Here is an 18,251-nt window from a genome sequence, read left to right on the forward strand (position 1 = left end):
CAAAAATTTATTGAAAAAGGGGTAAGAAGTAACATGCTTTGAAAACAAATCAGCACACCAAAACGGAATGTGTTGATTTAAGCCGTTCTATGAAGGGAGGAAGGTTGAGAAGACTGGATCAAGTCAATATCAAGTTGTAATGGCCTAGAAGTGATAAAATTTATGACCCCACTTAGAACTCAACGGTAAAAACATTTAAGACAAGGGGCTTTGTTGGTTTACATATGAATAGTCAGAACAGCCAGCAATACCAGAAGGAAACAAACACAAGACTTAACATATACTAACAACCAGGAAGATGGCTAAGCAAAGTGGCAGAATGCAATAGTGAAGCTTTAAAAGACTTGGGTTCTCCAAGTTGTGAATAGCCATACACATGGATTGTTTTCTAAGTAGATAGTGGCGAGCTTCTCTCTTGAACCAGCAACAGCCTCAGCAAGGTCTTCAAGTGATTCTATTTGGTTGTCGTTAAGCCATAGATCTTCCAACCTGTAAATAGATATTCCATTCAGGTGATAAAATTACCAATAGAAGAAAATCACAATATCACCCACAGGATTGGGGAGGAATACTACACATACCGCGTCAGGTTTGGAATGTCATTCACTGATGTTAGCTTATTTGATGATACATCCAAAACACGGAGGTTGACTAAAGAGGACAGGCCTTCCATCTTAGAAATACCATTATGGCTCAAGTATAGTTCTTCCAGAGCAACGCAATCCTTATAGAGATAATCAAAGGAAAAAACATGTTGAGGTGCAATTTTTACATAACAGAATGTCTTGAGCGTTTGCATCATTGCCAAAAGATGTACTCTTTTACAACACCAGGTTGGCATACCTCAAATCCTGTCGTAGAAGTTAAACGATTGCTTTGCAAGCTAATCTTCTTGATGCATTTCAGCCCACACAGGTTTACTGCTTTGATACGATTTCTCCCCAGCCATAACTCCTGTAAATTTGTTAAGTTCTGCAAATTCTCCATTACCTGAAGTAGAAAAACATGAAGGATTTAGCCAGTACTCCAATAAAGACAAATGATACAACCTATTGCTGTTCCATCCTAGTCAATACCTCACACTTTCACATGGATACACTGACCAAAGGGTGCTCAATTAAACAACCATACTAAGGCTTACACCCACCAATTATGTGTACGCATAAACTGTTATTTTGTTTCGCATCAGAAAGATACTTTAAGAAAGTAGAGAGCTCACCCTCAATCTGTCGCAGCCAAGTTCAAGAATTTGCAGATCATAAAAGTGGTCAATCTCCTCCATTTTAGTAACCTCATTTTTTGATACATAGAGTTCCTTGAGCGTGTTGGAGACCTTGGCCAATCCGTGCAACGAAGTGATCTCATTGAAAGAAAAATCGAAAACCAAAAGCTTCTTGAATATGCTGGCATCAGGAATTTTCGTTTAGTTTATTATCCCTGAGCACCAGCTCCTGCAAAAGTAATTATAACCTCCATGTCATTCTAGCAACAATCTACATACTACAAGAATAAAATGAAGGATGTATAAGAAGCATAATTTCATTCAGCCTGATAACAAAAACGAATCATCTGAGCATCCAACACACACACAAATGCATTCACTCTTTTCTTTAGTTTAAGAAATTCTGGGCTTCAAAGCCTTCGACTCATTTTTCATTTTAAACATTTTCTGACCATCCAAACAGAGCACCAAGAGAACCACACAACACACGCACGCAGAGGCCAAGCATCAACAACCCCATGACGTACCAAAACAGGAGAAGTAAAAAACTATACTATTTTCCCATATTTTCTCGCCAACAGAACAAGCATGAACTCTTGAAACCTTAACCGAGCATGTTACTGATTTAACAACCCATGAGGATGGCCTTCGGGCTACCCCTAGATCAAGATAGGGGTGACTGGGCGCCACCCCTTTTTTTTTTTTGCTTTTCTTTTTCTTTTTCTTTTTTTTTTTTAAATAAATAAATCATTTGTTTATTATTCCAACTCCTTGCTGAATGTGGTGGGCTTTGAAATAAAAGCCAGTTTAATCCATGCAAACATTATGTAGTCCAGGAATCTGGTTTTCATAACCTCTGTTATTCTTCCATACTGTTAAACCGTGGCCCCCATGATGTAGAACATTGCCAATAAAGCGGCTTCTTCCTTGTCACATAATTAAATGTGGCCCCTTGGACCTTTGCTAGTTTTGGCCACCTCTTCTATATGATTTGAAATGGTTAGCTCCTTGTGATGTTTGCATGGATTTCTTTTCCAAAAGTGTTGTTTTATTTAAGCAGTTTATTAAAAAAAGGAATAGGTACCATAAGCAAGTGCTCATTCTCATTTCATCATGAGGGCAAAACTAATGATTGATGAGCTTTACTGATCTTGGTGCAACTTGTCAAATTTATTTGAAAATTTTCTTATGTGAAGTTCCTGTTCTTTTTCTGATTGGATTTCTGTGGCTTTAATATCAATTTAGGTGTTCACAACTCATCATTGGATGGTTTGCATATACAAACTGAAACCTCCGAAGAACAGGATCAGGGGCAAGGCAAAGAAATCAAAATCGGTATGTATTCTTCTTCCTCCTTAGTTATGTCTTGAGATTGGGCCCAATGTTACCTAAATAACTGCTTTAATTATTTTTGGTCTTGGCAGAAAGCAAGCTCAACATCAAGCGCGAAAAGAGGTGGAACAAAAAACAAGAATTCATGGCACTGAACGTTATATTTTCTTTTCTGATAGGCAATTTTTCTCAATTCAGTTATTGTATTTGATACCTATAAATGTACCTGAGAGCCATTGGAGAAGGATTGCGCTGGCATAGTTAAGTCATATTCCTTACAGAAATGCAAATGATCAGGTCAAAGATTTTGTACTTATCTTAGTCTTTTAACACTTGGGTAGAGCGGATGGGAGAGAAGAGTTTTGGATTAGTTGTTTGGGCTTGGCACCTAGTGCTACATTCAGCGTACATCTTCTATGATCCATTTAAGAGTAGTTCGTGCCATGTAATGCATTGTGGCATTACCCACTTGGATTATATTGTTTGTTCTTTTCCTTTTTTCTTTCCCTAACAAATTCAATGGGTTCTTTACATTCTGACAACGCTCTTTTGTTTCTGGGTGGAGGCACATCTCCAGTAGCTACATTTTTGGCCTTCTGTACCAACTTGAGGATACGAGAAGATATTCTTAGCAAGATTGAAGTCCAAAGTTGAAGTCGTAGCCAACTTTAAAATTTCACTTTTAAGTCACAATAACATTGTTAAATGTATAACTAATCCAATCAATAGAGACCCACAATTCCTCCAAACATCCTCAAAATTCAATCCGACCACAAAAAGAAACAACAAAAGAGGGCAGAAATTGTGACTAATGGCGACAAGGGATGCAACCGTTGGCTTTGGAATCTGTTTATATATTGGCATCGTTGTGGACAGAAATTAGTTACGAATAAGAACTAGTTTGCAGCTAATTTCTACAAACCAATCTAATAAATTGATGTGTTTTTAAAACATGTAAAAAGCAATTCCTTTTTTATTAATGCAACTAAAAAAAATGTGGAAAGCACATTGTTATTAAAAAAAGAATGTACGTTTCTCACGTATTAAAAGACATTGACAATTTATTAGATTAGTTTGTAACTAATTTATGTCCAAACCAGGTCTTATCGTATTGAAATGCCTCCCAAGATCTAGATTAACTAATCTGAGAAAAGGAACCGAAAATCAAGTCCCAGCCTAACATGCAATTGGTTCTGCAGAACTCCTCCAACAAGCAGCTCTCATTATTTGCCAAAATTCTGAAAAGTTAATAATATTAGATTATACAAATAAATAATAGCTCAGCCATCTGACAAGAAGCTACCAGATAAAAATGCCCACACACCAAATTTAAAGAACAATACATTCCTATTAGGCTATTACCAAACCTTTTTATCTTTTGTATTCTACGCTTTTGTCATTGTGCAGTGTGAGATAAAAGAAATAAAATGAGGTCAAACGAAAGAGAGATCAAAGAACCCCACCATGTCCAACAAATGTTTGCGTGGTAGTTTGGACACGAGAGTTGTCTTCACGGGAGATTCCTCGTACATTATAGATTCCCAAGCTTCTTCAATCATAGACCAAGGAGCAAGTCCACTGTTCCCATGAATTTCTCGCAACTGAGAAGTGAAGGCTCTGAACAAATCGAATGCTGTCAATTGATTACTATACATGAACTATATTTTTTTCCTAGGAAATATGATGGTATAGCATTTCTTGCCCACGAGGGCATCAACTTGATATTTTCAGAACCCAGCATTGTTTAATTTCTTGGGCAGATTGTAAGTCTTTTTAAGAAACTTTGCAGCAGTCTCATCATTTCGATAACACAAAACTCGCAAAATAGTGTTCGGTTCGGTTGGATCCCATTGACCGGAAGTTGGAGGCAACTGAAGCTTAGATTTAGCGGAAGAGCCATAGGTCTCAAGAACTAAATGTCTGAATTGCTCAACTAGGCTCTCTGTACTAGAACAAAGTAGAGGGAGGATACTTTTAACCTTGGCTGAAAACTTATTTATTAAATCAGCTGGCAATCCATCACCATTGGACCAAAATAGGTCTGTAAGAAACTTAAAATCCTCCTTTATTATTTCAGAATCTTGTTGAGTGAAAGCACGAGAAGGGCCTCCAGCAAGCAAAACCAATAGGAACCCATCAAAAGAAGCTTTCATTACGTCCGTAATGACACGCGTTCTGACTCTGTCATGCACTGTCGATGAAATAATTTCCAAATTTCGCTCAAGCTCCTGAAGGAAGGGCTCAATCCTAGAAGAAGAAACTTCCCCAACATACAAGCCATCCCAAAGAACATGACTTAGCTCATGGAAGATGATCTTATATGCTATTGCCTCACAGAGTTGTTGGATCCCTTCCACACAAGCATTTGCTGAAAGCTCAAACCTTTTTCCCATCTCATTTTCAATATTGTCCGCATAAGTGCATTCAGCATTTTCAAGATGAGCGATTGTCCTCTTATCCAAAACTCCCAACTCTGTTCGAAGCTGCTGCAGAGTATTTATGCGAACACAAAGCTGGGGTATCCCAAAGGAGTTATCCCCATTTGAAGTTCCAACCTGAGATTTCCTCTTGTGTATTGTTTGTGATTTTTCCTTCTTTTTGAATACACCATGGAACCTTGATCCAGTTGAACATCTAGTCAAAGCAGGCATACTAGGAATGTAAGTATTTCGGGTTCCTGCAGATCAAAGAAAAAAATTGGGGATCATTGAAAAGAGTAATAACTTAAAAATCAATATATCCATCTTTCTTTGGGAATGGAATAATACCACAGCCAGACTTGGCCTTCAATATGTAATGTTGAAGACATCTGTCAAAACCAGTCATCAATTCAGGAAGCAGGACTGGATGCATAGGAATTGGCAACAGAAAGAATGCGTCCAAAGTTTCATCTATGATTCGGAGAACTTCAACTGCAGAAGGAGCAAACCGATCCTTGTTGGCCCTTGGATTCCATACCTACAGGAAAGAGGTCAACACGGTTTGGTCATGGACAACTAACAAAAGGATACTTTTAACACTGATCTTTAAGGACTGACATCATTTTGGAAATGTGTTTATGAAGCTCAGAAGCCAATTTCCATCACATGCTACATATGAAGGAAACTGGACAATGTATTGCAGGCTTGAACAAATTTCTGTAAGATTGGAATCTCATCGCCATAAGGTTGACTCAAAATATTTGAAGTTGAACAAAATCAACAAATAAATTAAGCCTTAACTCAAAGGTGTTGGAGCAAGATACTATAACAAACAAACATTTTTAGCAAGTGACTCGTATTAGCAGGTGAAACCATATTCAAGCAAAGTGGAAACTTGAACCTGGCTAAAAGGTTTATATCCTAAAAGATGATGCCCAAGAGATTTTACCCATTGTACACAGCTAGCATCTTAGCTATTCCTTTTTAAAAGATGAAGCAAATACTTTCACTCCTAAAAGTAAAAACCTGTATTCTAATATTATTAATTAGTTGTGCAACAAAAGTGTAGACAATGAATAGAGATAAAACAACAACCCACATCTCCCCAAACCCAATCAAACCAACAATGAGAACAACCTTTTATTGGGTCATCCTCAAGATATTGAGATGATGCCATCATCTCCCCCCCCTTCCCTTCCCTTTTTTGCAAGACTTCCCCCAACCAAACCCCATCCCTTAACACCTAAGCTAATACACAGAAGCACTTTTTCACTGGTTGCCCCGTATATATGTACTGCATACCAAAGCTCATTGATAAGCATAAAAAAGATACTCATCAACAAGCAGAGCATATGGAGATGTCTTATTATTTGACTCCAGAGTTTGTCTGCCTTGTTTTCTCATCATGCACTTTTTCACTCTTGACCTCCCCATGTGGTCCAGGAGAGAATCAATGCATAATGATGGTGGCATTGCAATACAAATGTGACAGGGATATCACTATATTTTGTAACTGTGTGGTCATGTCCTTTTGAATCGCAGATGATATTGATCTAAATCACATAATAAATAAATAAACTAAAACATATCCAGGTCTCATAATATTAAGCCCTGTCAAATTTGCATCTGCAGGTGCTGGCCAAATCCAGGCTGCAATCAACTTTGATCAAATTTAAAGAAAATCATCCCATCCCATTAATACATAAATATAAAATCAACAAGAACCTTCTATCACAAACCTCTTGTTGCAGATTCCTGTCAGTCCATTCCTTCAGTCTGTCCACTCTTGTCTTTATCCATGACTTTACCAGATTAGCAATTACAGCTTCAGCCTCATAAGGAGGCATCTCCCGTATAATAGACTTCCCACCATCTTCACTGTCCACTGCATCCTCAACTGCAATCTGCACAAGATCTTTCTCCAATTTGTCAGCGGCTCTCAGCACTTGTATTGCATCAGGTGTCAACTCACTAATATCTGTAATAAATTGCTTCAACTCATTCCCATAGCAAGAATGAAGGGTAGCTACAGCGACACCTGCTGCAAGAGGGTGCCACCTCTTCAGTATTGGACTGAATATCTCTTTCTCATTAAGAGCCAGTTCACTAGTCTCTTGTGCAAGGATGGAAAGGGCAGGAAGAGGACTGTTCTGGTTCTTAGATATACGCTTGCTCGAGTTCACCTTCTCCATTTTCTGACTTAAGACAAATCAATTAGAACCATGAGTCATATTTTTCATTCCATGACTAAGAAGTGAGCTTATTAAAAAATATATAAACGTATTTAAACATAAACTGGGGAAAAAATAATTTGGATTTTGTACACCCAAACATTGACTTAAAAAAAGAAATACACTTGGAAAATACATATAGGTCAAAGTGCATTGTCAGGATTTCACACCATGCACATAGATACAAATAAAATATACTCCTAACAGTCAACGCACATGGTTTGTACCCCCCTGGACTTTACACTCTTGAAAATGTCAATTGACTAATGATGATTGACAAGTAAAAAGAATTCAAGGAATAGTAGATTCAAGTTTTGGGGAAGAACAGATCTAGTTAAGGAGAGAAAAAGCTATCATAGGAGTACAGGAGAAAGGAGAAATTCATAAAATTTTTATTCCGTGATGAATCTGGTTGGGTAGCGTGTCACAAAAAGAATGGAAATGGTCACAAACTCCTCCTCAATATTACAAAATTGTGATAAAGATTCAAGTTCTAAATCAGAAAGGTGAAGTCCCGTATGAAAGTCATTTTCTGGAAGCAAATACCTTTAGAGGATTCACCAACCGAACAGTACATCAGAATGGTGAAGTCCTCTGTGGAAGTCATTTTCTGGAGTCAAATGCTTTTATAGAGGATTCACCAACTGAACAGTTTTAACTGATGTTCACTGTCAAAAGCCTACCATATACACGTCAGGATCAACTGGTTGTTGGACATCAGTTTCATTTTGTAAGTATATTCATATTTAGGGATATCATGCTGAAAGGAAGAAACTTGCCTGAGCAAAAGCAGTGCGTAGCGATGATCTTATATAGGTTTCAACCCTTTCAAAGGTCACATTAACTTCTTTCCTCTTCTTACGATACTCACGAGAGAGATCTTCTACCAAAATCTTGGCTGATAATACTCCTAGAGAGACAACACTTTGCATTGATTCAATAGTACCACTGTGGAAAGTATCACGGTAAGCAAGAAGCCTTTTCTCTGCCCAGCCCAATACCAAACTCAACGTAGAGCTCAAAACTTTTGAGTCAACTGGATCCGTTATTGCCTTGGCATCTTTTTCAACTTCAATCAACAGATTATTGGATGCAAATAGCAGGTCACTTTCTACTTGACCAGTTACAACATAACGGTGGAATAAAACCCATGAGAAACAAAGATTATGCAGCTTCTGGTTCAATCCGAGGATTACCCAGGTCTTCTTTATGAGTTCTAAAACCTCATCAACCTCTTCAATAATAGTTGTCTCTTCACTGATATCAAAACATGCATCTAAGAGCATTTGGTAGAGCCTGAGGTTCAGTGGAAACCCATCTGCCCAGTGACATGTGTCAGATGCAGATCCGTCAAATGATCTGCAAGCAAGAGTCGTAACAACACTCCGCAAGGCTTGCATCGATTCATTGTGTTTCCCGGTTTCTAGGGGCTTCTCTAGGGCCCCACGAATAATCTGCCGGAGCCGTTGTGCTGCAGTGTCTGTCTTTTCCAGTGGCAGATGAGGATGCAGAAGAAGTCCTGCTTCCAAAACCTTCAGATTCCTCCTTTGCCAAGCCTCATATTCTTGCTGATTGGGAAAATCTAAAGATTTGAACTGCTGTAATAGCTCAAGTGGCAAAACGATTGACTCTATTCGCCTTCCAAGCTGATTCATGATATAGAAACCAAATAAATTAATGTACCGTCTTAAAAGGACACAAGCAAGAGAAAACCATGGATTATATAAGCAAGTCTCGCTACAATGGCCTTATCCAAATGGGTAAGTAAACATAATCCCCAAAAATCAATATAAAAACAAACACGAGAACGACTAATAAGTGCAAAATTACAAGAAGATAATGAATACAAATGGTGCCAGAACTTGATCCTCAATCATTAAATTAATACGAAAAAAAAGAAATTAATTTGGAATCATATATTCTTTGCTTTCACAGTAAAGCGAGACCAGACAGTCAATTCAGACAATCCAAAACAAGTTCACAGACCCTAAACATAGTCCTCACTTGCGTTTTCTCCTTTCAATACTATATTTAGGAATAAAAGAGAACAAGTTCAATTTATTTATTTTTTCCGTCCTTTCATTTCCCTCAACTTTCTCAGCTTCCAAACAGAACCCAAATCACAAAACCAATAATTAAACCAAAATAAAAATTAGAATTAAAAAAAATAGACCAACCCAAGTTGTAAATTTCTCGAAAGAAGAAAGAAAAGGTCAAAGTTAGTTTCATTCTTAGTTCTCTCACCTGCCCAGCAGCGACCCTCAACAGGGCTCTCCTGATTCTCGAATCGGTTTGCTCCGAAACCCTCATCTGCACCCTCATAAGCTCCCCAGCGGTCACCGCCTTCTTCACTCGCCCCTGGCTCACCGACTCACCACCACCACCACCACTTCTCCTCTTCGAGGACGTCGTTTTCAGCCCCAAGGCCTTCTTCACCCGGCTCGCCGACGACGACAGCGACCTCTGCAGCGAAGCCGATGGCGCGATCGCCGGAGCCCGGTCGGCCTTCTCCGATTGCGGGATGTAGGTCAACGGCCTCGTCCCGGTGCTCCGGCACGCCGAGACGAGGATCTCGTAGGCCGTCTCTCGGAGCTCCGAGTCCGAGAGGTTCGTACCCAGGTCGCCGAACGGGGTCGGCAGGTCTTCGACCGGGTACACTTGCTGTTGCTGGTGCTGCATGGGTTTCTGGAACTCGTCGTGTCTTTTGGAGCCGCCAAGTGAGTGTCTCTTGGAGGATCCCAATATTCTGTCCCTCAAAATGCTGGCCATTGTTGGTCCGATGGGTGGGTCAGTTCTATTGTTGTGCGTGTATGTGCGTGTCCCTTTTTAGGTTGTGGGGTTGGTTCTCTTATTGTTGCTTGACTTCAAAGAAATCCCATGATGGTGTGACAGAGGAAGAAGAGGTTGGAGAGTAAATTTTAGATAAAACAATCGCAAAGCTGACAGTTTTATCTGTTTTTGCTCTTTCTGTTGCACGAAGAGAAGGAATCTCTAATCTGTATACCAGTATATCTGTATATATTGTATTGACACAGAGAGAGAGAGAGAGAGAGAGAGAGAGAGAGATGGGAATTTGGGATTGAAGGACGAGTTGGGTGGTGGGTAGAATAGGTGGAGTGGGGTTGGGGAGAGAGGAAGAAAAAAGCACGGAGAGTTGAAAAGGTTGAGGAGTTGGATATTTGATAAAGATGTGAGACACAGTCACCATTGATGATGGTCTGAGGTGGGGTCGGTGCGCGTGTCTAAGTAAAGGGTAAACTGGTAAAGTGTATTTTCTCTTTGTCATACTCGACTTTTTTTTTTATATTTTTATATTTTATTTTGAAGGACAGAATTTTTCTATTTCTCTCCACATATATAGTTGGAAGAACTTAATTCAATTCCGTCTATAAAAATACCAAGACACAAATTTCTTACGAACTGCTTGGTAGGAAATTCATACAAAGCAGTCTTTAAAAACGGCACGTGTCTTTTAAATTATTAAAAAAACAATTAAAAAGCACGTATAATTAAAAAATATGTGTTTCTCACATGCAAAGAATGCACCCACAATTATAAGTTGGTTTATAAGAAATTTTTTACAAACTCCAAAAATACCATGTGTCCATTAGCATGTGTATCATGTGAGAATGACGTGTTTTTTTAATAAATTTCTTTCAATTTTGTTATTGCTATTAAAAATGCACGTGCATCTTACATGCAAATAGACATGTGACATTTTTATAGACTATGTTTTGAAGAAATCTTTGTCATTTTTTAATGCTTGATTAAAGTAAAGGGTAAAATGCACTTTCTCTTTGTTTTTGTTTTTGTTTTTGTAATCACATTTCTTGTGATACTTTATTATTGTAATTGATAAAATCCATCCCTTTCTATTAAATTTCCTAACAATTTTTTTTTTATTCCAATTATATCAATATAAAACCCAATATTTTCATCATTTAGATGTGCAATAATATTTTACCTCCAAGACTAAGTGTTCCATAAATAGACTTGATTAGCAAAGTTGAAAAAATGAGTATTAGGGTGTTTACATACAAAGCTTCTCTCCAAATTAAGTTGGGAGATTTTTTTTAAAAAAATAAATAAATAAATTAGTCTATTAAATTAATATTTATTCAAAATTCAAAATTCAAATTTCAAATGAATTTCTATTTCTTACATTTTTTTTAGTAGAGCATGTGATAGATAAAAAGTAATGCTACATACTACACCCTTATTCACATCCATTCTATTGGACTGATGTGGCAATATCATCAGCTCTTGAAATTATTTATTTTTTTTAACGTTTGTTTTAAGAGCTAATAGGCATGAGTAATGCTATATACTAAACTTCATCAACCCAGTAAAATTGGGGGTGGGATGTAAGAAATATAACATTACTCATATCAGATTAATTCTACTAGCTTAATTTGGAGGAAAATTTTGTCCCTATCCTTATTCAAAATTTGAAGAAAAAAAAAATATTTAGAGGTATTTAAGGATAATTTTTCTATTAGCGATTTCTCCGAAACCTTTCCACTCAATCTATTTGAGATTTGGATCTTCTCATATTCAAATGAACTGGAGAGTATCCCGTTAGTATAATGCAAAGGGTAAAATTATATTTTTACATTTTTGTAAACAATTTTGTCTTTCACATTACACAAACCGGATTTTCTCCGATTTATTTCTTGTCGATTTATTCGAATCCAACAAAAAAAAAAAAAAAGGTTAAATTTCTGGCACCTGTGACCTGTCCGTGGGGAAGTGGTTGACACACAACAGCGAAGCGCGTATGATTTGATAATGCGCTGTAACAATTCCCTAACCTGTTACAGAATTTAACAAGAAATATGAAAATGGAAGTAGATTTGAGAGGGAAAAGATGAACAATTGAAAGAGAATCAAGTAGTAATGATAATGGCAAATTCGAGATTGCCGGTCTCCTTAGCAACATTCGAGAGTGCTAATCTCCTCTTGTTCCAAGAACAATACAAATGATTCAAGATCCTTCTCTCAGCCTTCTCTTCTCTATTTATACAACTCAAGACTCAACTAACATAACAACTAACTAACTAGCTTGTAACCACTATGTTCAACTAATCAAGTGACTAACTAACCAATTATTTCAGTTATTACAATTCAACCCTTCCGGCTACTAAGGACCTGTTACATTACCCACCCCTTTTAAGCACCTTGCCCTCAAGGTGCTGGTTGAGCAAAAACTGTAACCCATTTTTTATTTATTTGCCAACCCAGGGACTGCTGCCCACAATCTTCTAGAAGCACAAAATATAATCCAGCCATTTGGAAAAGTTGTTCAAAGGCCCACTACTGCCACGTAGCATCTAGCTGTACACTCATGGCTTTGACTTGTAATAGACTCCAGCTATCACATAAGCCCAATATTCAGATGACACCTGTCCTTATCTTTACGAAGAGTACCAAGCCGGATGCAATATGTGATATCTCCGTAGGCCACGTAGCGCCACGCACGTCCAAAACGCAACCCACACCCAAGCTTTCCACAGTCAAGCCCAAGTACCAAGTTTCTTTTTCAAATCTAACGTTTCTGCCCTTCGTCATGATACCACCCTACAGAAGTGCAAAGCTGCTACAAGCTTCTCAGGTTCTTCATTTCTTCCAGGTTCGGCCTTCCACCGGACCCGGTCCGAGTCACTAGGTGCACGGCTTCACATTCCAGCGCTTCCGCTTCAGCCGCCGCACCCTCTATGTCGGCCATTTGTTTCCATCTCCAGCGGTGTTTCAGGACAACAAAGTCCACCGCATCCTCATACGAATACTGAGACACTAAGGACTTCACAATGTGAAATGAGGCCTCGAAAATGATCACACAAAAATCCCACCGTTCATCACACCCAATCCGAAAGAGAACCAAATCTTCAACCGGTTGAGGAATGACGTCGAACAGGTGAGATGCATCTTCAACTGGAGTTGTTGCTGAAATCAACTTGTGGTGTATTGTGCATTTTGGAGCTTCATCCGAATCTGTTTTTGGGGAAATTTTGTCTCTCTTTTCCTCTTGTTCGGTCGTGAATTCCTCCTCGTTTTCTACCTCCTTAGGAATCAAATCAGGAAATTGCTTCTCCACTAGAGTATCTGAACTCTTCGGTTGGGAAATTTCATCGAACAAGTGGTAGGGAGCTTCAACCGTATTTGTTTCTTTGTTTGGATCTGTTTCGTTGATCAATTGTTGATGATCTGTGGCCGGATCCGTGTCTTGAGCTTCGTCTCCGTTCTTGATTTTTTTTAGGTCTTCTACATTTTCAGGAACTGAAATTCTTGCTTCAGGATTGTCTCTCTTCTCTTCTTCTGCATTCTTGAAATTTTCTAGGTTTTCTTCTATCACAGTGGTCTGGATTTGCTCCTTGGTTGCTTCTTCAATTTCTTCATCAAAATCTTCTTCTAACTTGTGGATTGTATCACATTTTTGTTCCTCTGATTCTTGTCCGAATCGAAGGTTAATGAGTTGCACAAACTTCTCCCAATCAGCATCCATTGTGAAAACTCCACTTCTCTCCATTGTTTCCAACCAAGTTAGAGCCTCTCCTTCCATGTAATATGAGGCCATCATATATTTGTGAAGATCGTCGGGAGTATTATAGTAAAGGAAATTTTGCTGAAGCTGGAACATCCAAATTGAAAGGTTTTTTCCGTCGAAATGGTGAAGATCCATGGATTTAGGGTTTGCAAAGGAACAAAATCAAAAATCAGTGGATCTAGGCTTTGATACCACTTGTAACAATTCCCTAACCTGTTACAGAATTTAACAAGAAATATGAAAATGGAAGTAGATTTGAGAGGGAAAAGATGAACAATTGAAAGAGAATCAAGTAGTAATGATAATGGCAAATTCGAGATTGCCGGTCTCCTTAGCAACATTCGAGAGTGCTAATCTCCTCTTGTTCCAAGAACAATACAAATGATTCAAGATCCTTCTCTCAGCCTTCTCTTCTCTATTTATACAACTCAAGACTCAACTAACATAACAACTAACTAACTAGCTTGTAACCACTATGTTCAACTAATCAAGTGACTAACTAACCAATTATTTCAGTTATTACAATTCAACCCTTCCGGCTACTAAGGACCTGTTACATGCGCCTTCACTGTTGGCGGCGAATTGGGAACGGCCAAATCATCAATATGGAACCATCACCACCGTCTATTCGCCGCCTTTTTAACTTCGCGTTTTCTACGGAAATCGGATTAGAACTTGCTGTTCCCAGTCGCCACTCCTAATCAACTTCTAAACCACTATGTTTTTATTAAAAATAAATAGATATAAGATATTGCCGTTGATTTGTCCAGATGTACTGATCTAACGAGGTTTACGTGAAGATATATACACGTAATCTGATTCGATAAGCTCATTTTTCTGTACAGGTAGCAAATGGCTTCTTGACAAAAGTAATATGATCATCATCAAAAGCACCATAACTAATTTTGGCTTTAACCAAAAAAATAAAGAGAATAATTATCTTAAATCCAATTCAAAAGCACCCACGAAAAAAAAATAATAATACGAGAGGGACATATAAAAGTGACATATGTTCATTAGCATGTCCGTTAGTACTACATTTGTAGTTTTTTGTCTTTGTTTATGTATGGTTGTTGTTGAATGCAGTTGTTGGGTTGTTTTTGTAAGATCAAAACCTGGTACTCAAAGCTATTTTATAGCTTAGTTTGTGTGTCCTCTCCTAGATCAAGTAGGATTTTATGGTGCTGTAGATGCATATTTCTGTAGTCTAGGTTTTTTGAGCAGCTGTATTCTGTAATGGTCTTAATCTATTTTGCCTGGGTGGAAGAAACTCTCATCGTTGTGCTGTGACTTAGTGTATTAGGGATTCATTGGAACCCTGCGTTGTTTACCAGTTGGTCTCTTTTAATATATATTAGAAGGGATTTTTTTTAAAAAAAAAAAAAAATAGAAGCACTTGTTATTTTAATAGCATGTTTTTTTAATAACATTAATAAAAAATAAAAAAAATATGTATTTCTTACATGTTTAAATGACACATGTCATTCTTATATATGAGTTGTATGAAATTTTTAACGAACCGATTTATAAAAAATTTAAGTTCCTTATCTTTGTATATTTAGTACTATTTACTATAGCTGGTGGAATTGTCGTGGCTTTTATGATGATGCATTTGTTTACTCAACCACTACGTCGGTATGAAAAGTTTCTTCCATGAAAGTGGAAATGAATTTCTCCTTTATAGTTTTGCTAACATAACTGCCAACTTTAGCTTGGCTTAATGTCCCCTTTATAGTTTCTCCTTCTTCTTCTTCTTTTTTTTTTTTTTTTTTTTTTCATATTTTATCCAACTACCACAAGCCGATTCATTAGATGTGTTACTTTTTGTACCAGATTTTATTTTTATTTTATCATTTGTTTTTTCCTTTAGCTTGAAGGAGTGTGAAGGGTGTTAGTTAAAAAGAAAGGTTAAATACTTATTTGCCTCTTGTGTTTTACGACTTTTATTTTTTGTCCCATCAGTTTTATTTGTTACCAAATTTAGTACTTGTGGTATGGAAAAAGACAGAAATCGTACCTCCGTCCAATTTTTCATCAAAAACTAACGTCCAGCCATGCCATCTTACAGGTGTCGGCGTGCATGCATGATACCTGTCCTCGTGGTACACCTCAGCGCTAACCCTAAAAAGAATTGCATCCATGAGGCACAAGAACCTCCTTTACCTGATCTCCTTTCTATAACTACTCGTGTTCAATTATCTCGTAGGCTTTCATTTGTTTCGACTTAATAATTTTTTTTTGTTATAATATTTTTTTAAATGGTTGACATGAAAAATCACTTAAAATATGTCATATTTGTCGGTATAAAATAAATGTGATAAATAGGTGTAATGAGTAACTTTACTCTTTATTATTGATAAAAATAAATTTATTATTTTAATTAATTTCATTGACTAGTATAGTCATTAGTTAATCTTATTATATTCTACAAAATATCTCTTCATAATCAAGAATTCTTACTTGGCTCTTCCAATGAATGAATTATATATCTCATTAAGGTCGTATTAAAATTTCATTATATTTATTAGTTCAACAAAAGGACATAACAAAAACATTATAGTTTAGTTAATTTTTATCTTTTATTAAAAAAAAAAATGTTTAATTTATATTTTTTACTCACTAACGAAATTGCACTCTAGCTAGTTCGTTTATTCATGATTTTGAAGCCAGCTAAAACACATTTCTTAACCCTTTATTAGCATCAAAAGATCAATATTTGTGTAGGTTTCCCTGCACAAATAATATGAATTATCAACGGGAAAATTGAAAGTTTTGATACTGACTAATTTGTTCAAAGCGCAAGGGTTCACTCAAGCTAAACCACACAGAAGAAATGGCCTGCAAGGCGGCTTCACACTCCATGGGGCAATCTTACATTTGGCGCTTCATATTAGTATTCAAATTAGTAGTGTTCTGTCTTTTTAGTTTGTTTTATTAAGGTATTTTTTTTTGGTTTTTATTAGGTTGTTGTCAACCATATATGTGCCCAATTTCAGACGCTTAGGTCATTGATAACACCCTTTATGGAATTTATAGTGTTGATCTATTGACATTTGGCTCCAAATATGATCCACAAGATGATTAGGCCAGAGACTTTCTCAAACATCATTATGTGACACTTAAGGTGGTTGTTCCAAAAGTTTAAGCGGATAAGAAATGAATATTCTAATTAAATTAAAATGGAAGGTTGTTGGAACATTAATTAAATGATTAAATTTATTAATTTTTATCAGTTTAAGCTTTTTAAGTAATTGATGATTTAACATAACATTGTAACATATGTCATGAGTTCGAACCCGAACTCCACAATTCACCCAATTTCACATGTTAGGCATGGTGAAATATTTATTAGTTGAGTGAGGAGTTTGAGCTCACGTGTGAGGGAGAGTGTGGATTTGATAAAGTTTTGAGAAGTGTTTTGAGTTTTGGGCTTTGAAAAGGGTTATGAAAAAGGTAAAATTTTGAGAATTGATTTGATAGGGCTACATCTGAAAAATTTGGAGTCCACAAACAAAAATTCGTTTTGTAAATTTTTGAGAAATGTTTTTGAAAAAATTTTAAAAAAAGAAAAAACTATTGCACACTTCACAATAGTAGCCACTATGGTGTCCAAGCCAGACGGTCTTGGTGACCATTGTGGGGCCGTCGAACGAATCAAGTAGTCACCGAAAGATCATGGCAACCGTAACAGGGTCGTCGAAAGTTCATGACAGCCATTGCGGGGTTGTTAAAAGTTCATGATGGCTGTCACAAAGCCATCAGACGTTTCTGGAGACCACCGTGAGGCTGCCGAACATTCTTGACGACGATCGTAAGTCCACCGAAAGTTCATGGTAATTATTTTTTAAAGAGTATTTTGTGTTTTATTTGTTTTGAGAAATGATGTGTTTTGAGTAGAATTTTATTGTTTGTTTTGAAAAGTGTTAATGGTGGGCCACTTCTAAAAATCAGGTTACATAGTTTTTGAGAAAAATTTTAAGCCAAAATACTTTTGGAAAAGTTTTCCAAGAAAGAAACAAAATAAAGATTCATGGAAAATGAATGAAAAAAAAAAAATAGAGCTAAATTGCTTGGCAAAAACATAAATGTTAAAATGCTCACCGTGACGCTACCGTTTTACCCAAATTGTTCAAGGTATTTATCTACAGTAACGAAAACAAGCTAAATGCGCTTTCAGTTTAAGTGCACAGTGCACCAGGACGGTGGTTCGATTCATGGGAACTGCATAGCAAGCTCTTCAAAATTTCAAATCCTTCTTCATTTCTACCTGCTACATCTCCTTCCCTTCCCTTCCCGCGTTTATTTCCCCAACTGCTCGTTCATTTTCACCTGCTACATCTCCTTCCCGTGTCCATTCTTTCTTCTTTCTCCTATTCTCTCCCATAGGAAGAAGAGGAAAGGATTTCTTCTTGTTTTTGGTACTACGAAAAACAAAAAAGAAGAAGGAAGAGGAGACGACAGATTCGGTGAGAGGGAGAGGGAGAGGGAGAGGGAGAGGGAGA

General features: G+C 37.2%; 1 protein-coding gene and 1 pseudogene across 1 annotated transcript; both read right to left on the minus strand.

Moving 5' to 3' along the window:
- Positions 1–311: 311 nt before the first annotated feature.
- Positions 312–2,813, minus strand: LOC133857526 (protein phosphatase 1 regulatory inhibitor subunit PPP1R7 homolog; annotated as a pseudogene).
- Positions 2,814–3,745: 932 nt separating this feature from the next.
- Positions 3,746–10,353, minus strand: LOC133857010 (protein unc-13 homolog). The gene is made up of 5 exons (XM_062292099.1): positions 9,450–10,353; positions 7,985–8,851; positions 6,714–7,169; positions 5,323–5,512; positions 3,746–5,231 (listed from the first exon to the last, which is right to left on the minus strand). The coding sequence occupies exons 1-5, from the start codon at positions 9,972–9,974 to the stop codon at positions 4,282–4,284; spliced, it is 2,988 nt and encodes a 995-aa protein (XP_062148083.1). The 5' UTR covers positions 9,975–10,353; the 3' UTR covers positions 3,746–4,281.
- Between the last annotated feature and the right edge of the window lie 7,898 nt (positions 10,354–18,251).

The sequence above is a fragment of the Alnus glutinosa genome, chromosome 14 (genome assembly GCF_958979055.1).
Source record: "Alnus glutinosa chromosome 14, dhAlnGlut1.1, whole genome shotgun sequence".
NCBI classification, from domain to species: domain Eukaryota; kingdom Viridiplantae; phylum Streptophyta; class Magnoliopsida; order Fagales; family Betulaceae; genus Alnus; species Alnus glutinosa.

What these genes read in the sequence shown, in the direction of transcription:
- LOC133857010 (XM_062292099.1), bottom strand. Translation starts at nt 9,974, where the DNA reads ATGGCCAGCATTTTGAGGGACAGAATATTGGGATCCTCCAAGAGACAC. An exon ending in ACAGGAATCTGCAACAAGAG is followed by an intron (nt 5,513 to 6,713) that starts GTTTGTGATAGA and finishes TCTTTCCTGTAG; the next exon opens with GTATGGAATCCAAGGGCCAA. An exon ending in GAAGGCCAAGTCTGGCTGTG is followed by an intron (nt 5,232 to 5,322) that starts GTATTATTCCAT and finishes TTTGATCTGCAG; the next exon opens with GAACCCGAAATACTTACATT.